Below are 21,491 nucleotides of genomic sequence, written 5' to 3' on the forward strand. Positions count from 1 at the left end.
CCGTTCCCTAAAACCGTAAGCGGTTTTGAATTCATGTTCGTCGCAGTAGACAAATTCACCAAGTGGATAGAGCTCGAGCCCATCAGGAAGATCACCACCTCAGTAGTAATTAAGTGCATATGGGGGCCAGTAGTGCAGTTTGGTAGTCCAAATCGCATAATTACGGATAACAAAACTCAGTTCGCCAGTAGTACTTTCTAGGACTACTGCGAAGAGATCGGGACCAAAGTTTACTAGGCGTCGGTGGCACACCAACAGAGCAATAGACAGGTCGAAAGGGCAAATGGGATGATACTGCAAGGGATCAAAACCCGGGTTTTTGATCGGCTTAAAATCTATTCAAGACGTTGGGTGGACAAACTACCAATAGTACTCTGGTCATTGAGAATGACTCCTAGTAGGGCTACGGTCGAAACCCCTTTCGTACTTTTTTTGGCGCATAGGCAATGCTTCCCTCTGAGATCTCCTTTCCATCGCCTCGAGTGGCCAACTACTCGGGCGATGACCAGGTGGCGCGACGAGAAGATGATGTAAACTTGATCGAAGAGTTTTGCAAACGTGCTCTAATTCGAGATGCCCGATATCAGCAAAGCCTCAAATGCTATCCCAACCGCAACGTGTAGGAGCAGAGACTGGTCGTAGGCGACCTCGTCCTTAGGCAAATTCAGAATAAGGCCGGTCAGAATAAACTCTCCCCTAAGTGGGAAGGGCCCTACAAAGTGGTTGATGTCACCCGACCTAGTGCAATCAAGCTAACCATGGAGGACGGTCGTGAATTACACAACTCCTGGAATATCGCCCTGTTGCGTAAGTTCTATGTGTAGGGTTGCTCGGAGACATGCATGTTTCTCTATTTTGCAGAACCTTCTGGACGAGCGTGGAATATGACTTGTAAGTTTTTAAAAGTTCAAAGGACCAAACTCTCTGTTTTGCAGGATTTCACGACCAACAATGAACCCCCGCCAGATTAGCTCTCTGACCACAGCACGTGACAACGCTTGATGGCCACTACGGGACCTGATGACCAGGAAGTTAAAACAATCAGACGGCTAAGAGCTCTGGAACAGTGTGGGATCACTGCTCGCGCAGTGGCAAAGGTATGAACAGTTCAAGATAATGACCACAAGGCCACAAGCCTCCACCGAGGGGCTTGTCGTGCTAAGGGCTATCATGTGCTTTGAAAGTCTAACTAACAAGTAGGGTGGAGCAATCAGAGCCTACTCACCGCGACAACACAAGGAAAACTCTATGAACACTCTGAACAGTAGTTCAGACCAGACGGACCAAAAACCACAAGGCTCTTGTATGATCTTTCAACCATCGACGAGGCCATTAGAAAGGGTCAGAACATTTTCATTCACAAAAAAAAAAAGGTTACAGGCAGTACGATTACATTTGATCGGACTAACTATCCTATTACATGCTTATTCTTTCCCTCTTGACTCGCGTTACTAGCGCAAAGTTGGTAGAAAGGTTCCGTCTAACTCTTGCGAGTCATAAAGATTCAATAGCTCCAAGAATTTAGAGGTATGTGGACCCCCTACTTGCCCTTGAATGAGTCGAGAAACCTCTTATACTCTTCCTTGGGGTGGCAGCTGGTCGCCCGGGAATCGAACGACGGCTTGCGTAAGGGCCAGGGATGGTGGCCGGAGCTAAGACCCTACTAGAGTTGCTGACCGAAACTGGTGAACCCGACTGACCCTCCTCATGCCCCTCCTCCGCCTTCTCCTTTTCATCGATCTCCTTCTCTAGGTGGTCCCAATCGACCTCCTCATCGTCGTTAGAGATGTCGATAACCTCGACCGGGGCAACCGCTCAGGCCGGGGATCGGGTGGGAGTGGCAGGGGAAACCCTCTCTATAGCGAGGGAAGCACGATGGCGGCCGGCTCCAACCCTGCGAGCAGGTCTTGAGATTATCTGCCCTTGGGGGCACCACAACAAGCGAAGCCGGTGTTGGAGGTGACTCGGCCCTTGCCAAATCTTCCAAAATCATCTACCCTCCCGATTAAAAATGGGAGGAGGATGCCATGATTCACAAGGAGGGTTGCCTTCTTGCCTTGCAAAAAACATCGATGGGTGACTGGCTGGGTATACTCCTGCTTTTATGGCCCAACCAACCATTGGTTCACACCTGGGGTGGAAGACAGAACCATTGCGGGAAATGTCCCCGTGATTCTATCATTTACTACCCAGGGGCTCATGGCCACGCCCCGATCAAACCCGTGAATGCATGGCGGCGTCTGAGCAACAACACCTTCATTTTCTATACACATCTCACCATGACACCTCACTGTAGGGAGTATTGAGGAACCTCAACCGGCGCGGCATCCGAACCGCTCAAAATCCAAGAGGGCGCGCATGGGGAACCAAAAGTCCCTCGGGCCCAGCGGCAATCAATCTCTCTCTCTCTCTCTCTCTCTCTCTCTCTCTCTCTCTCTCTCTCTCTCTCTCTCTCTCTCTCTCTCTCTCTCTCTCTGCCTCTTCTTTCTCAGGACGCTTTACCTTCCCACGTGACGTGAAGTTCAAAATCAAACTCTGAAAGCTAACGATGTCGATGACCACTCTCTGGGTGGACTATGTTCACTTGGGACCCAAATGGTGCGACCAGACCTAACCATGACCATGAGGAAGCTTGGGGGCTATTGTCCGAGTATTGAGTAAGAGGGCATCCTAACTAACGGGCCCCATAAAGGATATGGTAACCGGTGGGGATATTTCCTAAACTCTGGCCCATCGTGCGACAGGTCAAGACTCGCTCGACCAGCACGAGGCTTATGTGACCAGCCTCCTTGCGATATATTATGATCCCACGACTAGCCCTTGTAGTCACAGGGCACTAATCGTATTTATTGATTTCTACTCAAGTATTTTCCTTCCCGAGGCACCTCCTTCAACGAACAAAATCATGGCTGGTGTAGATGGTTAGTGCCCCGTTCCATAGCATTAAATGCTATGGAGTGGGTTTTTGCGGACCGATTTAACGCCGCACGACATATGGGACAGGGTCTGTAGAACGACTAGGCAAGTGGATGGGAATGCAGGCAGGCTCACATAAGGTTGGGACAGAACGGCTTGGCAGATAAGCTTGCGGCTCACGGTGAGGGACAAGCAGGGCTACCGAGGTAAAATAAAAGTGGAGGCGTCCAAGAAGATGGGAGGGCCCCCGCAATACCACCGGTGTAAGGTGTAGTGCGCACGCTCCACGTGTTGATGGCCAGAGAAAAGGGTAGGTATGGGTCTACTGAAAGGGGCCCACTTGTAAGTTTTCCTTCTCTTGTATATAAAGAGGGGAACGGGTCTAGGATTCGGGGGGAGACTCATCTGTAACCTATTCACAAACACCTATAACAAAATATACATGACGTACGGCTGTTATCCTTCGGGAGGCCTAAACCTGAATAACCTCTGGTGCTCTTGAGTTCATCACACCGTAAGCATTACGCGTCCATTGACCTGTATACTCTGGAATCATTGTCAGGAACTAACCCTTGACAGTAAGTAAACGTAGTGATAGTTGCTACAGCTGTGACTTGTTATTTTAATACATTCACTTTTAAAATGAAACACATATGATGATCTTAATAAATAAATAATGATGAGTTTTCTTTCTGCTCTAGTATGTTTACTAAGTTAAAGGATGTTTTTAAAGTTAAATGAGAGTGAAGTACTTCTTAGTAGTGCACCTTTGCACAAATGAGGATGCTTACTTGTCTATCTTACATATAAAATTGAAGTTCAAGTAATGTGATAGTTATGGTGGTCATATACACCATGCCATGTGTATATCTTTTACATACGAGATCCGTGCCTTTAGGATATCTTGCATAGATCAGGATAGTTGCATGCAATTTCTTTCCTATAGAGGAGATGAAGTTAGCATATGAATTACAGAGTACTATTAAAAAAGTAAAGTATGTCTCATGCACTTGATTAGCCCTTCACAATCGAACCTAACAGTTAGTGCTACGCTTTATCTTACTATTAGATTATCTTCACCTTTTAATTACAGCATGTATATGCATTCCAATGAACTGGTTCTGCGCTAGTTACTTTTCTAATTCGGCATACTTGTAGGCAGGTTGCTATGCACTCTCTGCTTGGGTGGTCTCTCGATTATCTCTTTTTATTATGCAAACAAGTCGTTGCCATGCAGTGCAGCGAGAAAGCAAGTCAACCATGCATATAGAATGCCGTCCACCACGGCGACGACTGACGAGATGAGATTCCAAATCCACCTGCAGGCTGCAGCTGCATTTCTAGGACCAGACCAACAGGAACAAGAGAATCCCCCCTTTCCTCCCCCAAGGCCGGATTGCTTTGGCTCGTCTTGCTTGATTCGGTCTTCCCTCCCGACCCAACCCGTTCCATCTTGGCTTCTGCGCGGAGCTTTCAAGGAGCAAGCTACATCATTTCTTGCCTCTTTCCCCGACCGGCCTTCTCTTCTCTTGTGTAATTTATATCGGCAGGCAGGCTGCAGCCTGGAGGCTCTTCTTGACTTGCTTCCTTGTTTGTTCAATTCATTCTTTCCAGCTTAATTTTTTTTGCTGCTACCTTTCCTTTCCATTTGTCCCTCCCTCCCTCCCTCCTTGCTACCCGCTCCTGCTTATAAAGCTCGCCGGCTCCCAATCTTGTTCAGTTTCAGTAGTTTGTTGATTTTATTTACTCCCACCACCACAAGCAGCAGCAGCAGCAGCAGCTTAATTTGCATTCTCGAATTGATCGATTGCCTCGTCTTGTTGCATTCCATTCCGTTGCTTTGCTGCTGCAATCAAACCAAACCAAACCAAACCAAACCAAATCAAATCAATACAATACAATTAATGGCCGGCGGCGGCGGAGGAGATGGCCGCCGTCGTAGGAGGAGGAAGATGCAGCTGAGCAGGCTCTACAGCTTCGCGTGCGGCCGGAGGCCCAGCGTGGCCGACGACGACCCGGGGTCCAGGATCGGCGGGCCGGGCTTCTCGCGGGTAGTCAACGCTGGCGCCCTGGCCCAGCAGCCGCCGCCGGAGCAGCTCCTGCCGACCGGCAGCAACTCCATCTCCACGACCAAGTACAACGTGGCCACCTTCCTGCCCAAGTCCCTGTTCGAGCAGTTCCGCCGGGTCGCCAACGTCTACTTCCTCATCAGCGCCTGCCTCGCCTACACCAAGCTCGCCCCCTACACCTCCGCAAGCGCCATCGCGCCGCTCGTCATCGTCATCGTGGCCACCATGGTCAAGGAGGCCGTCGAGGACTGGAGGAGGAACCAGCAGGTCCGTCCGTCCCTCTGTCTTGTTTGACTCTCTCTGTCTCTCTAGTCTCTGCTGCTGCTGGCAGCCTTCACTTGGCCTTCAAGCTCAAGAGAAGAGAAACACTTGCTCGCATGCATCTAACCAACCATTAGCAAAATCAAATAGCAAAGCTGACTATGAATCTCATCCAGGACACCGAGGTGAACAACAGAAGGACAAAGGTGTTCCAGGATGGTGCGTTCCAAGATGCCAAATGGAAGGACCTCCGTGTTGGTGATATTGTCAAGGTTGAAAAGGATGACTTCTTCCCGGCTGATCTTGTCTTGCTTTCGTCAAGCTACGAGGACGCCGTTTGCTATGTCGAGACGATGAACCTTGACGGAGAGACAAACCTCAAGCTGAAGCAGTCCTTAGAGGTAACCTCCAACTTGCAGGATGATGAGAGCTTCAGCTCCTTCGGGGCTGTAATAAGATGTGAAGACCCAAACGCACATCTCTACTCGTTTGTCGGCAACATTGAAATCGAAGAGCAACCGCACCCGCTCTCACCTCAGCAGCTGCTCCTCAGAGACTCTAAGCTTCGGAACACCGAGTTTGTGTACGGCGTGGTCATCTTCACAGGCCATGACACAAAGGTTATGCAGAACGCTATGAAAGTTCCATCCAAAAGAAGCAATATTGAAAAGAAGATGGACTGGATCATTTACCTCCTTTTGTCTTTGCTCGTCCTAATTTCATTCATTGGCTCAATTTTCTTCGGCATTGCAACCAGAGATGACCTGCGAGATGGCAGGACCAAGAGATGGTACCTTAGGCCTGATGACACTACCATCTACTTCGATCCAAAAAAGGCAGCTATATCAGCAGTACTCCACTTCCTGACAGCAATGATGCTTTATGGCTACTTCATCCCAATCTCCCTCTACATCTCCATTGAGATCGTCAAGCTATTGCAGGCGCGGTTCATCAACCAGGACATCCACATGTATCATGAAGAGACCGACACGCCAGCTCATGCTAGGACGTCCAACTTGAACGAGGAGCTGGGTCAAGTTGACACAATTCTGACAGACAAAACCGGGACTTTGACTTGCAACTCCATGGAGTTCATCAAATGTTCTATTGCAGGAACTGCATACGGCCGTGGTATCACCGCGGTCGAGAGAGCTATGGCAAAGAGGAAAGGCTCCCCATTGATCGCCGACATGGACAATGGCATCGAGCGTTTTCAGCCTGAGGGGAATATTGCAGTCAAAGGATTTAATTTCATGGATGAGCGTGTCATGAACGGTAACTGGGTCAACCAACCCCACTCCAATGTGATTGAGATGTTCTTCCGGTTGTTGGCAGTCTGTCACACATGCATACCTGAAGTTGACGAAGAATCAGGGAAAATCTCATACGAAGCAGAGTCTCCAGATGAGGCAGCCTTTGTTGTTGCAGCACGGGAACTCGGTTTCACGTTTTACCAACGGACACAGACAGGAGTTTCTCTGCATGAGTTAGATCCCTTGTCTGGAAAACAAGTTGACAGGTATGAGCTTGAAAATAGTTTTAATTTTCCAGTAAAATTTAAGGAGTGACACACAGTACAAACTATTTCCATCCAAAAAGAATCAGGAGCAACCTGGCAATCTTGTGATACCAAACATCATTGTTTTTATTTCTTTTTTGGCAGATCATATAAGATCTTGCATGTCCTTGAGTTCAATAGTGCTCGGAAGCGGATGTCAGTAATAGTTAAGGATGAGGAGGGGAAAACATTTCTCTTCAGTAAAGGTGCTGACAGGTAGGTTCTATTCACTGTTCAGTTATCTGCTGGGATGTGTTAAATACGGCAAGCTGATAACATGATGCATCTACTTTTAATCTTTTTACTTCCACAATTTCTGTCCCTTGACTTGATCTCAATCTACGCAGTGTAATGTTTGAAAGGCTATCAAGTTCTGAGGGTGCGTACAGACAAGTGACCCAACAGCACATAAACGAATACGCTGATGCCGGTCTGAGAACACTAGTTCTTGCATACCGTGAACTTGAGGAGGATGAATACGCATACTTTGACAGGAAGTTCACAGCAGCTAAGAATTCTGTCAGCGCTGATAGAGATGAAAAGATTGAAGAGGCTGCAGATTTGCTAGAGAGGGATCTGATCCTTCTTGGCGCTACCGCTGTTGAGGATAAACTACAAAAGGGGGTGAGAAAATCTTCTTCCATGTGGTAATCTGCGACAATCTAAGAGGTCCCTTTGTTTTGCTCATAGTTATTCCCCTTTTCTAGGTGCCGGAATGCATTGACAAACTTGCTCAAGCTGGCATCAAGATATGGGTGCTGACAGGCGACAAGATGGAGACCGCCATCAACATCGGGTATGCCGTCTCTTCGACAGTTTTGATACTTATGGAAATACTCAGTAAACTTTATGAGCTTAAAATATGATACTTTTTTTTCACAGATATGCCTGCAGTCTACTCAGACAAGGAATGAAGCAAATAACCATCACACTGGAGACAGCAGATATCATTGCTTTGGAGAAAGGTAGTGACAAAGCAGCCATTACTGAGGTAGGAAAAGTATTACTGATTCAATTGATAACGTTTGTCTAATACACATATGCATTACTTTGAAAAAAAAACACCAGAATTGTGCTCACCTGTGTGATGCTGCATAATTTCTTTTCAGTTCATACTATGTGTTGGTTCATTTCCGGATTTACTGTGGAGTATGTTTGTGAATACTAACTCTGTCAATCTTCTGCTATATTGCAGGCATCAAAGGATAATGTGGTGCGGCAAATAAACGAGGGAAAGAAACTCATAAATGCATCTGTTGGTGAAACCTTCGCCTTGATCATTGATGGGAAGTCACTCACATATGCGCTGGAAGACGACGCCAAGGGCATCTTCCTTGATCTTGCAATTGGTTGTGGCTCGGTCATCTGCTGCCGTTCTTCACCCAAGCAGAAAGCTCTTGTAAGCTCAACCGCATCTCGAATCTTTTTTTTCTCTCTTTTTGGATGGAAAAAAAAAAGATTTTGTATTCTTCCATTCTAAACTGCCATTTTCATTGGTGATGTAGGTTACCAGGCTAGTCAAAACCGGCACTGGTAAAGTTACACTGGCAATTGGTGATGGTGCGAACGATGTCGGCATGATTCAAGAGGCAGATATTGGGGTTGGGATCAGCGGTGCTGAAGGAATGCAGGTTTGATTTTGCTACTCGCCATGGACTCTAATAGGAATCTTGTGTTCTGATCAGCTCTGATATATATGGCCCTGAATCTCAGGCTGTCATGGCAAGCGATGTTTCCATTGCCCAGTTCCGCTTCCTGGAGCGTCTGCTACTTGTCCATGGGCATTGGTGCTATAGCAGGATCTCATCAATGGTACTGTAATACAACCACACGTTTTCTACTTTTCACTACTGTTGGCGCTTGCAGATCCTTGTGTGAATCTGAACCGAGCATCTGACCTCTCCTCGTTCTACTTTGCTGGAATCCACAGATATGCTACTTCTTCTACAAGAACATCACGTTTGGTGTGACCATGTTCCTTTACGAGGCGCACACAACATTTTCAGGCCAGGCTTTCTACAACGATTGGGCAATGGCGCTCTACAACGTCCTCTTCACGTCGCTTCCTGTGATTGCTATGGGCGTGTTCGACCAAGATGTTTCTGCTCGGTTCTGCCTCAAGGTATCTAAGCTAGCTACTCGACTCACTCCTTGTTTCTGTATGCAATAGCTGGTTGTCTTTGCCGTTGTTGAGACTTGAGACATGGAAATGTGTCAATGGTTCCGATATAATGTTTAAATGATCGCCATCCTTATTCCTTACTGTGTGGCAATTAATGCAATGCAGTACCCGATGCTCTACCAAGAGGGTCCTCAGAACCTGCTGTTCCGATGGGCAAGGATCCTAGGATGGATGCTGTACGGCGTGGCAAGCGCTGTCATCATCTTCTTCCTCAGCGCCGGCTCGCTGCAGTACCAGGCGTTCCGCAAAAGCGGAGAGGTGATGGACATTGAGAGCCTCGGTGCGACCGCCTACACGTGCGTCGTCTGGGCTGTGAACGCTCAGATGGCGATCACAGTGAGCTACTTCACCCTGATACAGCACATCTGCATCTGGGGTGGCATTGCCCTGTGGTATGTCGTATATACGTATATCGATCTGAATGAACCCATGCATGCTATATCATCATATCCTTGCAGCACTTGTTATATAGCTGATGATGGCGATGGGTGATGGCAGGTACGTGTTCCTGGTGGCCTACGGTGCAATCACGCCAACTTTCTCAACGACCTTCTTCATGGTGTTTGTGGACGCACTGGCGGGCGCGCCGTCCTACTGGGTGGTCACCCTGCTGGTGTCCGCCGCCGCGCTCATCCCCTACTTCACCTACGCGGCCATCAAGACGTGGTTCTTCCCGGACTACCACAACAAGATCCAGTGGCTGCGCCACAGGGACAGAGGCCAGCCTGACAGCAACGCCGACCTTGAGTTCGGCCAGGCCCTCCGCCAGTTCTCCGTAAGGTCCACCGGGGTCGGCGTGTCGGCACGCCGTGACGCCGTGGAGCTTGTTCGCCTCAACACTAAGGTTTACCATGCGGATCCACCCCAGTTGTCATGACAAAACAGCACGAGTCCCTATGTAAATACAAATCAGCAGGAGTCGTTTCTTTTCTTTGTTAGAAAGGAAAGAGGAGCAGCAGCAGCTAGGGTCAACTCAACTGTACATTAGAATTTTTTGTAGGAGCCATTTTTTGTATTCATTAATTTGAGGTGGTGGCAGCGGGAGGATAAAAGTTATTACGTACTAGTTTTCATTCTTTTCCCCTCACTAAATAATTTGGGGATGACATTTTCATTCCCTTTTCTTCTTAAATAAATATACAGCAAGGATGGAAATGAACTGTTGTCTGAGTCGTCGAATTTGATGGCCTCTGTAATCATGTTTTGTTTACGCATTTAAACGGAATGCGTATATCTTGTAAAGGAAGAAGGATGAAGCACCGATCAGGATACACGGTGCTCCAGCACAAGGATTTTTGCCCTGCCTGAATCATACGAACAGAGAGAGGTGCTGTAAACGAACAAGAAAGCAAAAGCAGAATGATTATTCGCACAGATAACCTATCACTAGAACAGAATCACATGAATCACGAGTGAACCCAAATGAATATGAATTCAGTGACGCGCTTCCACAATTGACTTGGACTGCTCGGAACAACGAACCTTTATCTACTTTCCTGATGGTCAAAGCTGATGTCTTGTGGGACCTGAAAGGGGCATTTGGTCATCAACTCCTTTTGGATTTGCTTTCTTTGGAGCTCTGATAACTCTACTCTACTTCTAGAAGACGACGACGAAGACATCGATCATCATGACATGCCTGGTTAGGCAAGTTACGACTAGGAGAACCACAACAGGAGTCTCATTTCACCTCAAAGCACGGGACGGGACGGGACGGGAAAGGAAGACGAGTTGAATAAGTCACTAGACTAGAACTTGAACTTCCATGTCTGGGTCCACCAAAACAACTAACCAGGTCTACAACTTCAAAGGATGCCTGCCATGTGTTTCAATGTTTTCCAAGTCTTTACCTTCTTTCGGTGTCTCAATCAAAACTCTTCATGTATAAGCTAATTCATACAGTAGAGAACCCAAGGAAAAAAAACACGAGGACTATTCAGCATGAAATTCATAGCTGAAGGCTCTGTGTCATAGACGAGCCAACCCAACAAAACAAGAGAAGGGGCAGGAGGGCTACAAGGACCCAAACAACACGATCTCATCTGTGTAATCTACACAAAACAAATCACTTTCCTAAAGAATAAGGTAAGGAAACCAGGAGAGACACTCATTCGATACAACCAACTCGATCGGTTAGTAATAATTTTGTAGAATGATGACTAAGTACATAGTCAGAAAGCAAGCAATGAAGCAGATGCAGTCGATGATCACAAGATCCTGGAACTTGAGGCCGCGTCACTACCTCCTCTACCACGACTGCTCCAACTGTATTGGCTCAAGTCGGAGCTGTCATCTTGCGCACCGGCCACCATCCGCTGGAACATCCTTATCTCTGCGGTGTTGGCAATGTTGAAAAGTTCGCTTTGCCCAGGCTGAACACCATTTGTTAGATCAATGTCGGCTAAGCTATGAAGAGCTCGCACCACCTGAAAGTGACACAAACATCATCTTCTGCTTCATGAATCAATGAGAATCAGTTAATTTCTTTCAATGTGCATCAAGTGTCCTCTGGACGCTGACACTGATCTTCCTACACACTTGGGTTGCGTAGTTATTTGAATTTCAACCATAAAAGTAAAACTGGTTGTCCAATTCAAAACAATTATGATGCTATTTGCTGAAGCTGAAAATACAACATCTACGCTGTTTCACAAAATATATGTTCCGCAATACATCAAATTATACAGTCATATCCACATTACAAAAAACTTGCAAGTACCTGGCTCATTCTGGGCCTCCTTGATGCCGAGTGTCGAATGCAAGCTGCAGCAGCCTCAATCATACGGAACATCTCGACCTCATTGAAGTTGTTCTCAAGCCTGGGGTCAATCAACCCTTCCAAATAGCCTGTGTCAAGAGCTCGAGAAAGCAATGGCCTAGCCTGCAAATAATTGGGAAGGGAATCATTCGAGAAATGTCAGAGCTTGCAGGCTGTAAGTTGTAAACGAGTTCTGATTAGAAAGCTGCTCTTGGTTGACTATTCAAGGGGCACAGCGGTTTGTACACCCTTGAGAACCACAGGTAGAAACCCTTAGTTTGCATGAACAAAAGAATCACTATTATTAGTTTTTTTTAGAGTAATAATATTATGAGATGAGTTTTTCTCTGTTGCTCCTAAAGTGTCCCATGACGAGATTTGCAACTATTTATATTTCATGGAAATACACAAGAATCCTATAACATTAAGGGTGCAGGCATGCTCCATATTCACTGTGTAGCAATTCTTCAAACATAAACCAGCTCTAACTGCTGCGTAGCAGTTACAGATATCACGACTGATTTTCTCTATTCTCAAGATATCTGCCTACGGTTACAGTGCTCATGTATAATGAGTCTACTGCAGCCTACCAGAGGATACTGATGTGGCACATAAATTGCCCGCACGATATTTATTTCTCAAAATAAGTATACCATCAAACGCGGGGAACAAGCTTATACTGCTTGAGCACAGAAACTCCCAAAAATCATAGTGAACAAAAGGTGATCTAGGAACATCAACAGGCGTTTAGCAATAAGTTTGGCACTAAAACTCACCCACTCGACAAGGCTCTCGTCACCCAAAGGTCTCGACGCATCAACAGGTTTTCGGCCAGTAATAAGCTCTAAGAGAACAACACCAAAAGAGAATATATCCGATCTCTCAGTCAATTTGCCACTTGATGCATACTCCGGAGCCATGTACCTGCAAGAAAAGGATAAAAATGAATTTAGTCTTGAATTCTGTATGATTATGACATATAGATGTCCATTTTGCAATTTGATAGTACTTCACTCACCCAAATGTCCCCATAACACGGGTAGTTACATGTGTTACGGCATCCAAAGCCAGCCTCGCAAGACCAAAATCAGCCACCTAGAAGTCATGGATAGCATTCAATCAACAAATTAATAGTAGTTAACTATAATGTAGGGAAATTTCGGGCTCATTTTGGGAATGTAGTTACCTTTGCCTCGAAGTTGTTATCCAACAAAATGTTTGAGGACTTGATGTCTCGATGGATTATCCTTGGATGGCCTGCAAAAGGATAAAAAAAAGGAACGGTTGTAACAACTAACAGACTGAAGTAGATGGAAATTATGACTGTAGAGAAGAAGACAAGTAAGAAGGAACATTACAATCTTCATGTAGGTATGCTATTCCACGAGCAGCACCAGAAGCAATTTTAATCCTGGCAGACCATTCTAAAACAGGCATTCCCTGTCCTGCGATTGCAGAACGATTCAGTACTAGTTCGTCTTTACACCCTTGTAAAAATGTAGCAAAAGGCTATAGCATACCGTGAAGGTGATAATATAGGGTGCTATTAGGCACGAAATCATAGACAAGTAATCTTTGGTTATTGGAAATGCAATATCCCACAAGAGAAACCAAATGACGGTGATGCACACGACAAATTATCTCCACTTCAGCCTGGAACTCACGTTCTCCTTGTCCACCACCATCTTTTAGTTGCTTCACAGCCACCTCTTTACCATCAGGCAGGCGGCCCTTGTATACCGATCCAAAGCCTCCTTCCCCAAGCAGTTTCTGAGCCGAGAAGCCATCAGTAATCTGATAGAGTTCCTCATATGTGAATAACCTGGAATTGCCCATGCTAATATCAGACACGCATGCTTGCAGTCTGGGAGTCCCGGCACTATAGCTGGTTTGTACAGAAGGATCAACTGAGGATCCTACATTTGCTGAGTCACCTGAAGAGAATTGGGAAGATATCAGTCGCAGTGCTGCCCCCTGAGCACACCTACATACTCAGGTAGATGCATGACAAATTACCTGAAGGTTGCTGAGAGGAAAAAGGCGGGGCAGGCGACATGAATCCAGCACGGTAAGCATTTCTTTCCCTCTTCCTCCTACTCTTGTTGGTGTACAAAACAGCAGCTGCTATCAAACTAAGCACAAGAACGGCAAGCACTGCACCGATGGCTATGATGGCACCAGCACTAAGCCCGCCCAAGGAGGCGGAGGCTGAGGCGGAGCGTGCACTGGGGCTCAAGGACTTGTTGGAACTTGGGTTCCTGCCCGAGCTCGGGTGGGCCGGATCAGCTGCCGTGGCAGGCGTGGGCAAAGGCTTGTGATGATTCGGTGCTGATGGCACGACGGCCGGAGAAGCATCATTGGTCGGAGGTGATGCAGCAGGCGCCGGGGACAGAGGCGGATGCGCAGCCGGCGTCCTTGGCTTTGGTGGGGCTGACGGCGGGGGTGTGGGAGGGGGCGCGAGCACCGGCGGCGAAGGCGAAGGCGAAGGCAAAGGCCTCGGAGGAGGAGGAGCAAGAGTCTGCGGTGGGGTGGGCGGCGGCGAGGCAGCAACCAGGGGGGTTGGAGGGGTGAGCAGACGGGAGGAGGGTGGGGGAGCAGTGGGCGGCGGCGAGGAGAGGGGCGGTGGAGTGGCAGAGGTGTCGGTGGGCGTGGCAATGGGCTGCGGCGCCGGGGAGGAGGCGGTGGGGGGGGCAGCAGCAGCCATTACCTGCTTGTCCTTGTCGTCGTCTGGGCCATGGCCAAAATCCAACCCAATCCAATCAAAATGGGAGTTTTGCTTGCTTGCTTCACCGATGGAAGAAGAGAGATTGGATTGCAAGACTCCACCTTTAAGGCGGACTTGACTTGTGGAAGCAAAATCAATCAATCAGAATGGTAAGAAGCAAGCAACTGCAAAGCAAGCTAAAAACTTGCTTCAGTGGAGACGAGGTCCACCGAACCAATCAGAAGAGGAGGAGGAGGAGGGTACGAGCGGCGCTGCTGCTGCAATGGAGTGGAGTGGAGGGGGGGGGGGAAGGGATTTGGGCATGCAGGATCCATCAGTGGAGTGGGATGGAGTGGTGGCGACGCATTCGATTTCAATTTCCTTTTCCTTTTCTTCAGGAGGAGCAGTCTAATCTAATCTATCCAAGATGAGGGAAGATTCCAACTCGGGGCAGGGAAGGGAAAGATGGCGAGAGGTGGAAGAAAGCCTCCTCAACTCAACTGCGGCAGCAGCTGTTTGAGGGAACTCAACTGCAGCAGAGCAAGAAAGCCCGGCCTGCCAAGATGATGAAACAACGGATCCCCTTCCCTTCTGGTTGGTTGGTTCGTCTCTCTCCTCCGGAATTCTTCTTCTTCCTCCTCCCTCTCAGCCCAACTCTTGCAGCTTGCAGGTGGAAGCTCAGCTGTCCTCTCCTCCGTGGCCCTAGTCACTACTCACTAGTGGGAGTGGGATTCTCTCCTCGTCTCTTCGGCTCGGGGTTGGACCTCTGCTCACCTGTGCTCCGCGAGAGATTAAAGTTTTAGGGTTGGAAAAGAAAATGCCTGTGGTCCCAATAGATTATACTTAGTATTGGAATCCATGCATGATCTACCTCGAGTCTTAGGGCAACAATACGATCTTATTCTGCCAAACAAACAATGGGAAATCTTTCCCTTTCCCCTCCTGTCCTATGTCTCATAATCAATCAGTTGTACAATTTGGTTTACCAATTCATCGAATATTGGTCGGTATTCACAAATTTTGATTAATTCGCTGCGGTTCGATAACCAAAACTGATGGGGAATTCATTCAAATTCAAATTTTTGACAAAATTTATCCGAATTTTACCGGTTTTTTGTTGGTTTTCGAGCGGTTCTCGTGAAAACCGACGAAAACGCTGGGACCGATTTCATCCAAGTTCAGTTTTTGAAACCCTGTGTACAAGTCGCCCAGGATATGACTGATGATCAGTGCCTGCTGCCTTGTAATAAGCTGGTCAATAAGGCCCAGCTAGAACTATTTTCTTTCTATCAGTAAAAGTAAAGGCAGAGGCAATAAGATTAAACTAAAAAAGAAATATCCAAATCCAACAAGATAAACTGATCTTTCCTGTCCTGTGCTGGAAAGCCTCTCTGGCTGGCGGCCTCAAAGCACAATCATTAAGCGGGTTGCAACCACTCAGGCCGAAGCACTACAAAGTGGGTGCTCTGACTCGAAAAGCACAAGCTACCTAACCTACGAGAACGAATAGTATATAGCCTTAGTCTTAGTCTCATTTACCACGACCCAGCCAGGTGCTCAGTCGACAGTCAGCTGTGCTCGACAACGCCTGCAAGTTGAGCTCCTCGTCACTTCATCAAAACCTTACAACTTAGTACAGGGGGAACATGATAAGTACACAATTAACATCTTATTATTCATTAGAGTGCACTCTATGTTCATGTTGCAACGCGAATGCAGAACCAACACTAGCAACTAAGCAGCCATGTTACATCAGCACGGCAAACTCAAATGCATAATGACAGGTCCAACTTCCATTGCTCCACAGCTCACCAATTCGAAAACTAAACATGATGCTAGGCAACCTCCGATACATGAAAAAAACATCAACCATGACTCGCTTATTGTTTGGTGAAGATGAATCCGTTCAACAACACAAGAGTTCACTCCACCACAGTCACCAGCTCAAACTCAATCAACGACAGGTTGTTGTCATCCTTGACTGTGAACTCAGCTGGGCTTTCAGCAGCTTTCACGATTCCCCACTTGTCCACTGCAAGCCGCATCGAACCCTTGAACATGTCAATCTTCGCGTTCCTCAGCTCAACAGTTGCCCCAGGCTTCATTACATCCACTGAAAAAAAAAGATTTATTGCTCTGTTAAGTCCCACCTTGCTTGGATTGGGAGAGGAAAATAGCTAGGATACAGGTAGGTAGTGTAATGTTCCAAACAGAGTAGAACTATCAACAACACTGATGACAAAAGCGTGCGTGCCACATACAATAAGAACTGTTTAGTAAAAAAAACATTTCAGAAACAGGGCCAAAAAGAAAAGGTGACCTACAACAATTTGCCCAAGCCAAACACCATCTCCAGCCACATTTTTACATTTATCTATTAGTATGCAACACAAGGCAAGGAAGAGCAGAGGAACAAATTTGAACTTGGAAAATTGTGTGCTTTCAGTAGTAAGAGTAAATTATGTACCAACTGTTTTGTGACGCAAAGCCACATTATATTGGGTTGATAGTTGACATGAAAATGGTCCGATCAGTCCATTTGATTTGACAAGTACACTGACATCATGTAGAGAGGTCAAGATTGACATATTTATAAAGTCCATCACAACACGTCGAGCAATCCCTACTACACAAGTGCCATGCCTAGCATGAAAAATGCATGGGTTAAATGATTAACTGTAGAGAGCACGATACCTATCTAGCATCTCAATAGTACAAGCTAAACTGCAGTCAGTGCTCAAATACACAGTGAAACACACAATGCAACAGACGATAAATTCAACTTAAGCACTGAATGTGTTGGACAGGAGAACAACGGTAGTGCTGGTGATCTGGTACTGCAAATAGTTTATGAAATTTTCAAACTCAGACAGCCCACTAAGTAGTATTACAAGCTGGAATCATATGCCCTAAAGCATGACAGAGCACACAGATCTTGCATAGATGCTTATTGTTACATCATGCTAATCCTAACCCTGCTTCACCTTAATTGTTATTTGAACAAAAAGCATTAGCTAAGGAGCAGCAAGTGAGCTTGTACCTTGGTCGTTCCTTGCGGTGAAGACAATGATGCCGGTTTCATCACCAACCATGCACTCGGCAATCCTCATCTGCCTGCCCTGGGGCCCCCCCTCGGCACGGCCCCTCTGGACGACCATCTTGGAGTCGACAACCTTGATGACTAAGTTGTGGCCATGGGTGCCTGGGCGAAGCTGGTCCACCTTGGTGAAGGTTGGCTGCCTACGAGCGCTGGAATCCGCCGACATTCTTCTTGTTGTTTTTCTTTCTTTATGTTGGTGTGTGTGCGCGGTAGTTAACTGACCCTATAAACATAGCAAACCTAATAACCATTAGCAACGATAATTAAATGTGAGATGCATCTAGATGGGATGGTATTGACACGATTGATTTGATTGGAATCCACCAATCTTGAGTCCTAATAGGTATTAAGTGGAGTATTGTATAAGGGGGAATGAGGTAGAAATTTGCATATCTGAGGAAGGCAAGCTTAGTTATGTATATCTATATCTAGTGAGTATCCATCCATCCATCCACCTGATGTGAAGTCCCGGGCGGGTCTGGCAAGGGCCAAGAAGAAGAATTTCTTCTTGTTTCTTAGGAATCAAAAAGAAAACCAAACCAAATCGCCATTACGATTTACGCAACCGAAAGAAATAACAAATCTTTCAAATCCGCACCAAAACCCGATGGTACAGATTGGATTGGAATCGAGGGCGCGCTCAACTCACAAAGGTAAGGTAAGGTAAGCTAGCGCCCTATCTATCTATCCTCCTAACTCAAAACCCTAAGGAAGGAGAGAAGGGGAAGAGCAAGAATCGAGTCCAATCGAGATGGATGGGGCAGAAGTGACGCCAACCTACGGTAGAGAAGAGGAGAGGAGAAGGGAGGCTCCAGACCTGCAGTTGCGGTGGTGGATCTGGATCGAGGCGAGGCGCCGGCGCGGAGGAGATGAGGAGCGCTCTTCCCTTCCCTTCCCTTGGCTTCGGTGGAGAGAAGACAGCCTTTAGTAGACACCCTCGGCCCATCCAAGGCCCACGGCCCAACTACCTCTTCTTCTTCTTCTTCTAGGTTAGGCTTCCTCTCATTTCTCCTCAACATTTTTTCACTTAAGGAACATTTTTTCGCTAAGGCTGTGTTTGGTTTGAAAAATATGAGGTGGTGATGGATCACCTGATCCTAATTCCGAACCTAATTCACTTGTTTGGTTTTCACCACCTCATACCTCACAAGCACAAGGTTAATTTAATTATGAGGATGTTGTCATCCAACCAAATTTCATGATATGATCCCATGATGTACCATCCTATCTAGGATGTTGGATGAGTTGATCCCTCAAATCAAATACCTCATAAATGTTTGTAACTTTAAGTCCTTTAAAAATAAATAATGTCAAGTTGTGACTGTTATAATATAGACATATTTAATGGACTAAACTATGTGGACACTTAGCCGAAACCTATTAGTGGTAGTAAATTTAGTTACATACTGCTCATCTATGTAATAGGAGCCTTTTCTCCTCCCAATATTCTCGCGACACTTCTTCCATCTACTTTCCTTACATCTAATAAAAATATCTAAAGTTTAAATTATTTACCACTTTTACTATCCACTCTCGTTCTACAGCATCCCCATCTCGTTACTGGCTATGAATATATGATACATTTTACTAATAAAAAAATAAAAAAAATTATTAGATAATTTCCTTTTTTTTCGAATCTCATCTAAAATTAAACTACAGCATCACTTCCGACATATTCGTTCAGCAGTACTCTCATAGCGCATTAACATCTCCATACCTTGAGTTTATGCTTAATGTTACCATATCTAATATTTATATTTTTATTACAACACACAGACACTTAGTTAGTACATATACAAATAGATGAGGGGTTTCAAAGTTATACGTGCAATCATTGATCAATAAAGTAGAACGGTATCAAACCACATCTTATGTTTTTTTACGTGTTATTTCTTTGAATTCTTATTTAACTAGTGCACTGTAACGTAATTATTACATCGGTGACCAGTATAGATGCATATATTCCCTCTGTTTGCAAATACTAAAAATTACCAACCAAATTCGGCCCCAGTTGTAACAAAGGATACAGGATTTATTCACATAGGGTCGGACGGTGTGACACCCGTTCAAAATTTGCGGCCCAGCCCAGCTCATTGGTTTCGGCCCAATCTTCAAACGTAGCCCAGCCCCAACCCCCTCGCTCTCGCTGACACCCGGGGCCCGCTTGTCAGCGCATTCGTCTCTGCCGCACCGCGCCTGTGCCCGCGCCTGCGCCCGCTCCCGCAACTGCCGCCCGATTTCATTGGCACGCCCCGCCCCCACGCGCCCACGTCCGCCCAACGACATGCCTTCCCCCTCGCCTATAAAGCAGCCCTGCAGCGCGCCACCACCCCACCTCCCTAATTCGTCGAAAGTCCGAGCGCCATAGCCGTTGTTGCTAAGCTCGCCGAGCAAATCCACTGCGCTCGAGCTTTCCCCTCCGCGTCTAAGCGCGCCATTGGTTTCGCCGAAGCCTGTGGAGCCTATTTCCCCACTAGCCGAAGCCTCCCCGCCACCGGAACCGAGCCTTCACCGAACGCCGGTAAGCACTGCCGCCCCCTCACCGTCGTCAGCGCTATCAGGAGCATTTTTCAGTCGATTGACCCCTTCTCCGGCACCACGTGCTTCCCAGGAACCTTTCCCGACTATCAATTTCAACTCCCCGTCGCCGCAGTCGTGATTTCACCGGGCTCCGACCTTCGCCGTCTGCTTTTGCCGTCGCCAACCACCGTCAGGACCTTCCCGGTCGTCGACAAGCTCTCAGTGAGACTCCCCGTGCACCCCTATTTGATTTTCGCCGCTCGCCGTAGATTCTAGTGGCCCGTAGCGTGTTTTAGTGCGTCTTCGGCAAAATTCCGGCGAAGCCTGAGGCGACACTGCCAACCTTCGGTCGCCGTCGGCCGCCGATCCTCCCCAACCAGTCTCGGCCGTCCGATCGTTTATGAGTGGTCCAGATTAGAATGCCCCGTACCCTTTCGCTAACCAGTAGGAAGCTGCCACGTGTCCACTTTAGCACAGTCGGATTAAGTGATACACGTCAGCGCCACGTGTCGCCCGCGTGTCAACCATGTCAGCCTCTGAGCCCAGTCAGCGTGCTAATGCATCAAAATGGATTTTTCAGTACAAAAATAATTCCTTAATTCCCAGAAAATATGTAAACTTACATTTAGGCCCCTAGACTTTTATGTTTTCACAAAAATACCCTTGGATAGTGTTGTTTTATGCTTTTAGGCCCCTGAACTTTTGGATAATTGCAGATAGGTCCCTGAACTTTACATATAAGTCCCTAGAGCCTTCTGTATTCACAAATTAGTCCCTGTAATCTTTCAAAAAAGCCCTTGTAGAGTAAAACTAGCATAACTTTTTTATACGAGCTCCAATTTAGGTGATTTTCGCGCTCCCGAGATCGTAGCAACGTGTATTGTCCTTTAGTAGCCTTTTTAGAGTTATTTGCCCCTGTTTTGTGTGCTGTACTTAGTTGTTATGTTTGTTTGCTTTCCAGTATGCGCTTTGGCTTTATGAGACAAGTAGTGTGTCAGCCTTCAAGACCAAGCATTTGAAGACTTTGAGCAACCTGCATTAAAAGGTAAGTGTTCTTGACCACTTTGATACCATTGTAGGATATTGTAGTTTTACTTTCCTTAGCTGCATGCTTGTTTAATATGTAATCTCATGAGTAGGGTTTTACTAGAATTTATGTGATAATTCCTTGTAGCCTCTGTTGGGTCATGAGACATGAAATGGGTAGCTATACTAGTGCAGTCAGGGTTAGAGTAAATATTAATTTTAACTAATGTTTATGTAACAAGAATTTGGGGTATGGTATTCTTGTAGTAACTTGGAATAGAGATCCCAACTGGATGGCTAGTATAAGGTGGAGCTACACATCAGGGATTGTGTATGTTTCTATATGGGATCCTAAGGACCGGTTTGTGAAGCCTGTTACCCGGCATAACAGCACAAC

At 46.6% G+C, this 21,491-nt stretch overlaps 3 protein-coding genes across 4 annotated transcripts; 1 reads left to right on the forward strand and 2 right to left on the reverse strand.

The window, feature by feature from the left end:
- The first annotated feature begins 4,102 nt into the window (after positions 1–4,102).
- On the forward strand, positions 4,103–10,141 carry LOC133884436 (putative phospholipid-transporting ATPase 9). Its single transcript, XM_062323853.1, has 12 exons — positions 4,103–5,252; positions 5,423–6,765; positions 6,910–7,020; positions 7,152–7,428; positions 7,512–7,600; positions 7,687–7,795; positions 8,000–8,203; positions 8,310–8,435; positions 8,518–8,616; positions 8,735–8,926; positions 9,092–9,378; positions 9,485–10,141. Exons 1-12 carry the CDS (start codon positions 4,821–4,823, stop codon positions 9,861–9,863), a joined length of 3,648 nt encoding a protein of 1,215 aa, XP_062179837.1. The 5' UTR covers positions 4,103–4,820; the 3' UTR covers positions 9,864–10,141.
- Positions 10,142–10,697: 556 nt separating this feature from the next.
- Positions 10,698–15,222, reverse strand: LOC133884437 (proline-rich receptor-like protein kinase PERK8). The gene is made up of 8 exons (XM_062323854.1): positions 13,761–15,222; positions 13,265–13,678; positions 13,103–13,189; positions 12,931–13,001; positions 12,763–12,839; positions 12,521–12,668; positions 11,706–11,867; positions 10,698–11,412 (listed from the first exon to the last, which is right to left on the reverse strand). The coding sequence occupies exons 1-8, from the start codon at positions 14,446–14,448 to the stop codon at positions 11,194–11,196; spliced, it is 1,866 nt and encodes a 621-aa protein (XP_062179838.1). The 5' UTR covers positions 14,449–15,222; the 3' UTR covers positions 10,698–11,193.
- Positions 15,223–16,100: 878 nt separating this feature from the next.
- On the reverse strand, positions 16,101–18,493 carry LOC133885344 (uncharacterized protein At4g28440-like). 2 transcript variants are annotated; one of them, XM_062325040.1, is made up of 3 exons: positions 18,366–18,493; positions 17,489–17,771; positions 16,101–16,561 (listed from the first exon to the last, which is right to left on the reverse strand). In XM_062325040.1, the coding sequence occupies exons 2-3, from the start codon at positions 17,712–17,714 to the stop codon at positions 16,371–16,373; spliced, it is 417 nt and encodes a 138-aa protein (XP_062181024.1). In that variant the 5' UTR covers positions 17,715–17,771; positions 18,366–18,493; the 3' UTR covers positions 16,101–16,370. The 2 variants fall into 2 exon arrangements, with proteins under 2 accessions (XP_062181024.1, XP_062181023.1); XM_062325039.1 differs by having other exon boundaries at positions 18,326–18,452.
- Between the last annotated feature and the right edge of the window lie 2,998 nt (positions 18,494–21,491).

This window comes from Phragmites australis, chromosome 11 (genome assembly GCF_958298935.1).
Source record: "Phragmites australis chromosome 11, lpPhrAust1.1, whole genome shotgun sequence".
NCBI classification, from domain to species: domain Eukaryota; kingdom Viridiplantae; phylum Streptophyta; class Magnoliopsida; order Poales; family Poaceae; genus Phragmites; species Phragmites australis.

Excerpts from the sequence above, each read along its gene's own strand:
- LOC133885344 (XM_062325040.1), bottom strand. The coding sequence starts at position 17,714 with ATGTCGGCGGATTCCAGCGCTCGTAGGCAGCCAACCTTCACCAAGGTG. Across the intron at positions 16,562-17,488 it reads CACCGCAAGGAACGACCAAG|TGGATGTAATGAAGCCTGGG; the intron begins GTACAAGCTCAC and ends TTTTTTTTTCAG.
- LOC133884436 (XM_062323853.1), top strand. The coding sequence starts at position 4,821 with ATGGCCGGCGGCGGCGGAGGAGATGGCCGCCGTCGTAGGAGGAGGAAG. Across the intron at positions 8,436-8,517 it reads GCGGTGCTGAAGGAATGCAG|GCTGTCATGGCAAGCGATGT; the intron begins GTTTGATTTTGC and ends CCTGAATCTCAG. Across the intron at positions 8,617-8,734 it reads ATAGCAGGATCTCATCAATG|ATATGCTACTTCTTCTACAA; the intron begins GTACTGTAATAC and ends TGGAATCCACAG.
- LOC133884437 (XM_062323854.1), bottom strand. The coding sequence starts at position 14,448 with ATGGCTGCTGCTGCCCCCCCCACCGCCTCCTCCCCGGCGCCGCAGCCC. Across the intron at positions 12,669-12,762 it reads CGTGTTATGGGGACATTTGG|GTACATGGCTCCGGAGTATG; the intron begins GTGAGTGAAGTA and ends CTTTTCTTGCAG. Across the intron at positions 11,868-12,520 it reads ACGAGAGCCTTGTCGAGTGG|GCTAGGCCATTGCTTTCTCG; the intron begins GTGAGTTTTAGT and ends AATTATTTGCAG.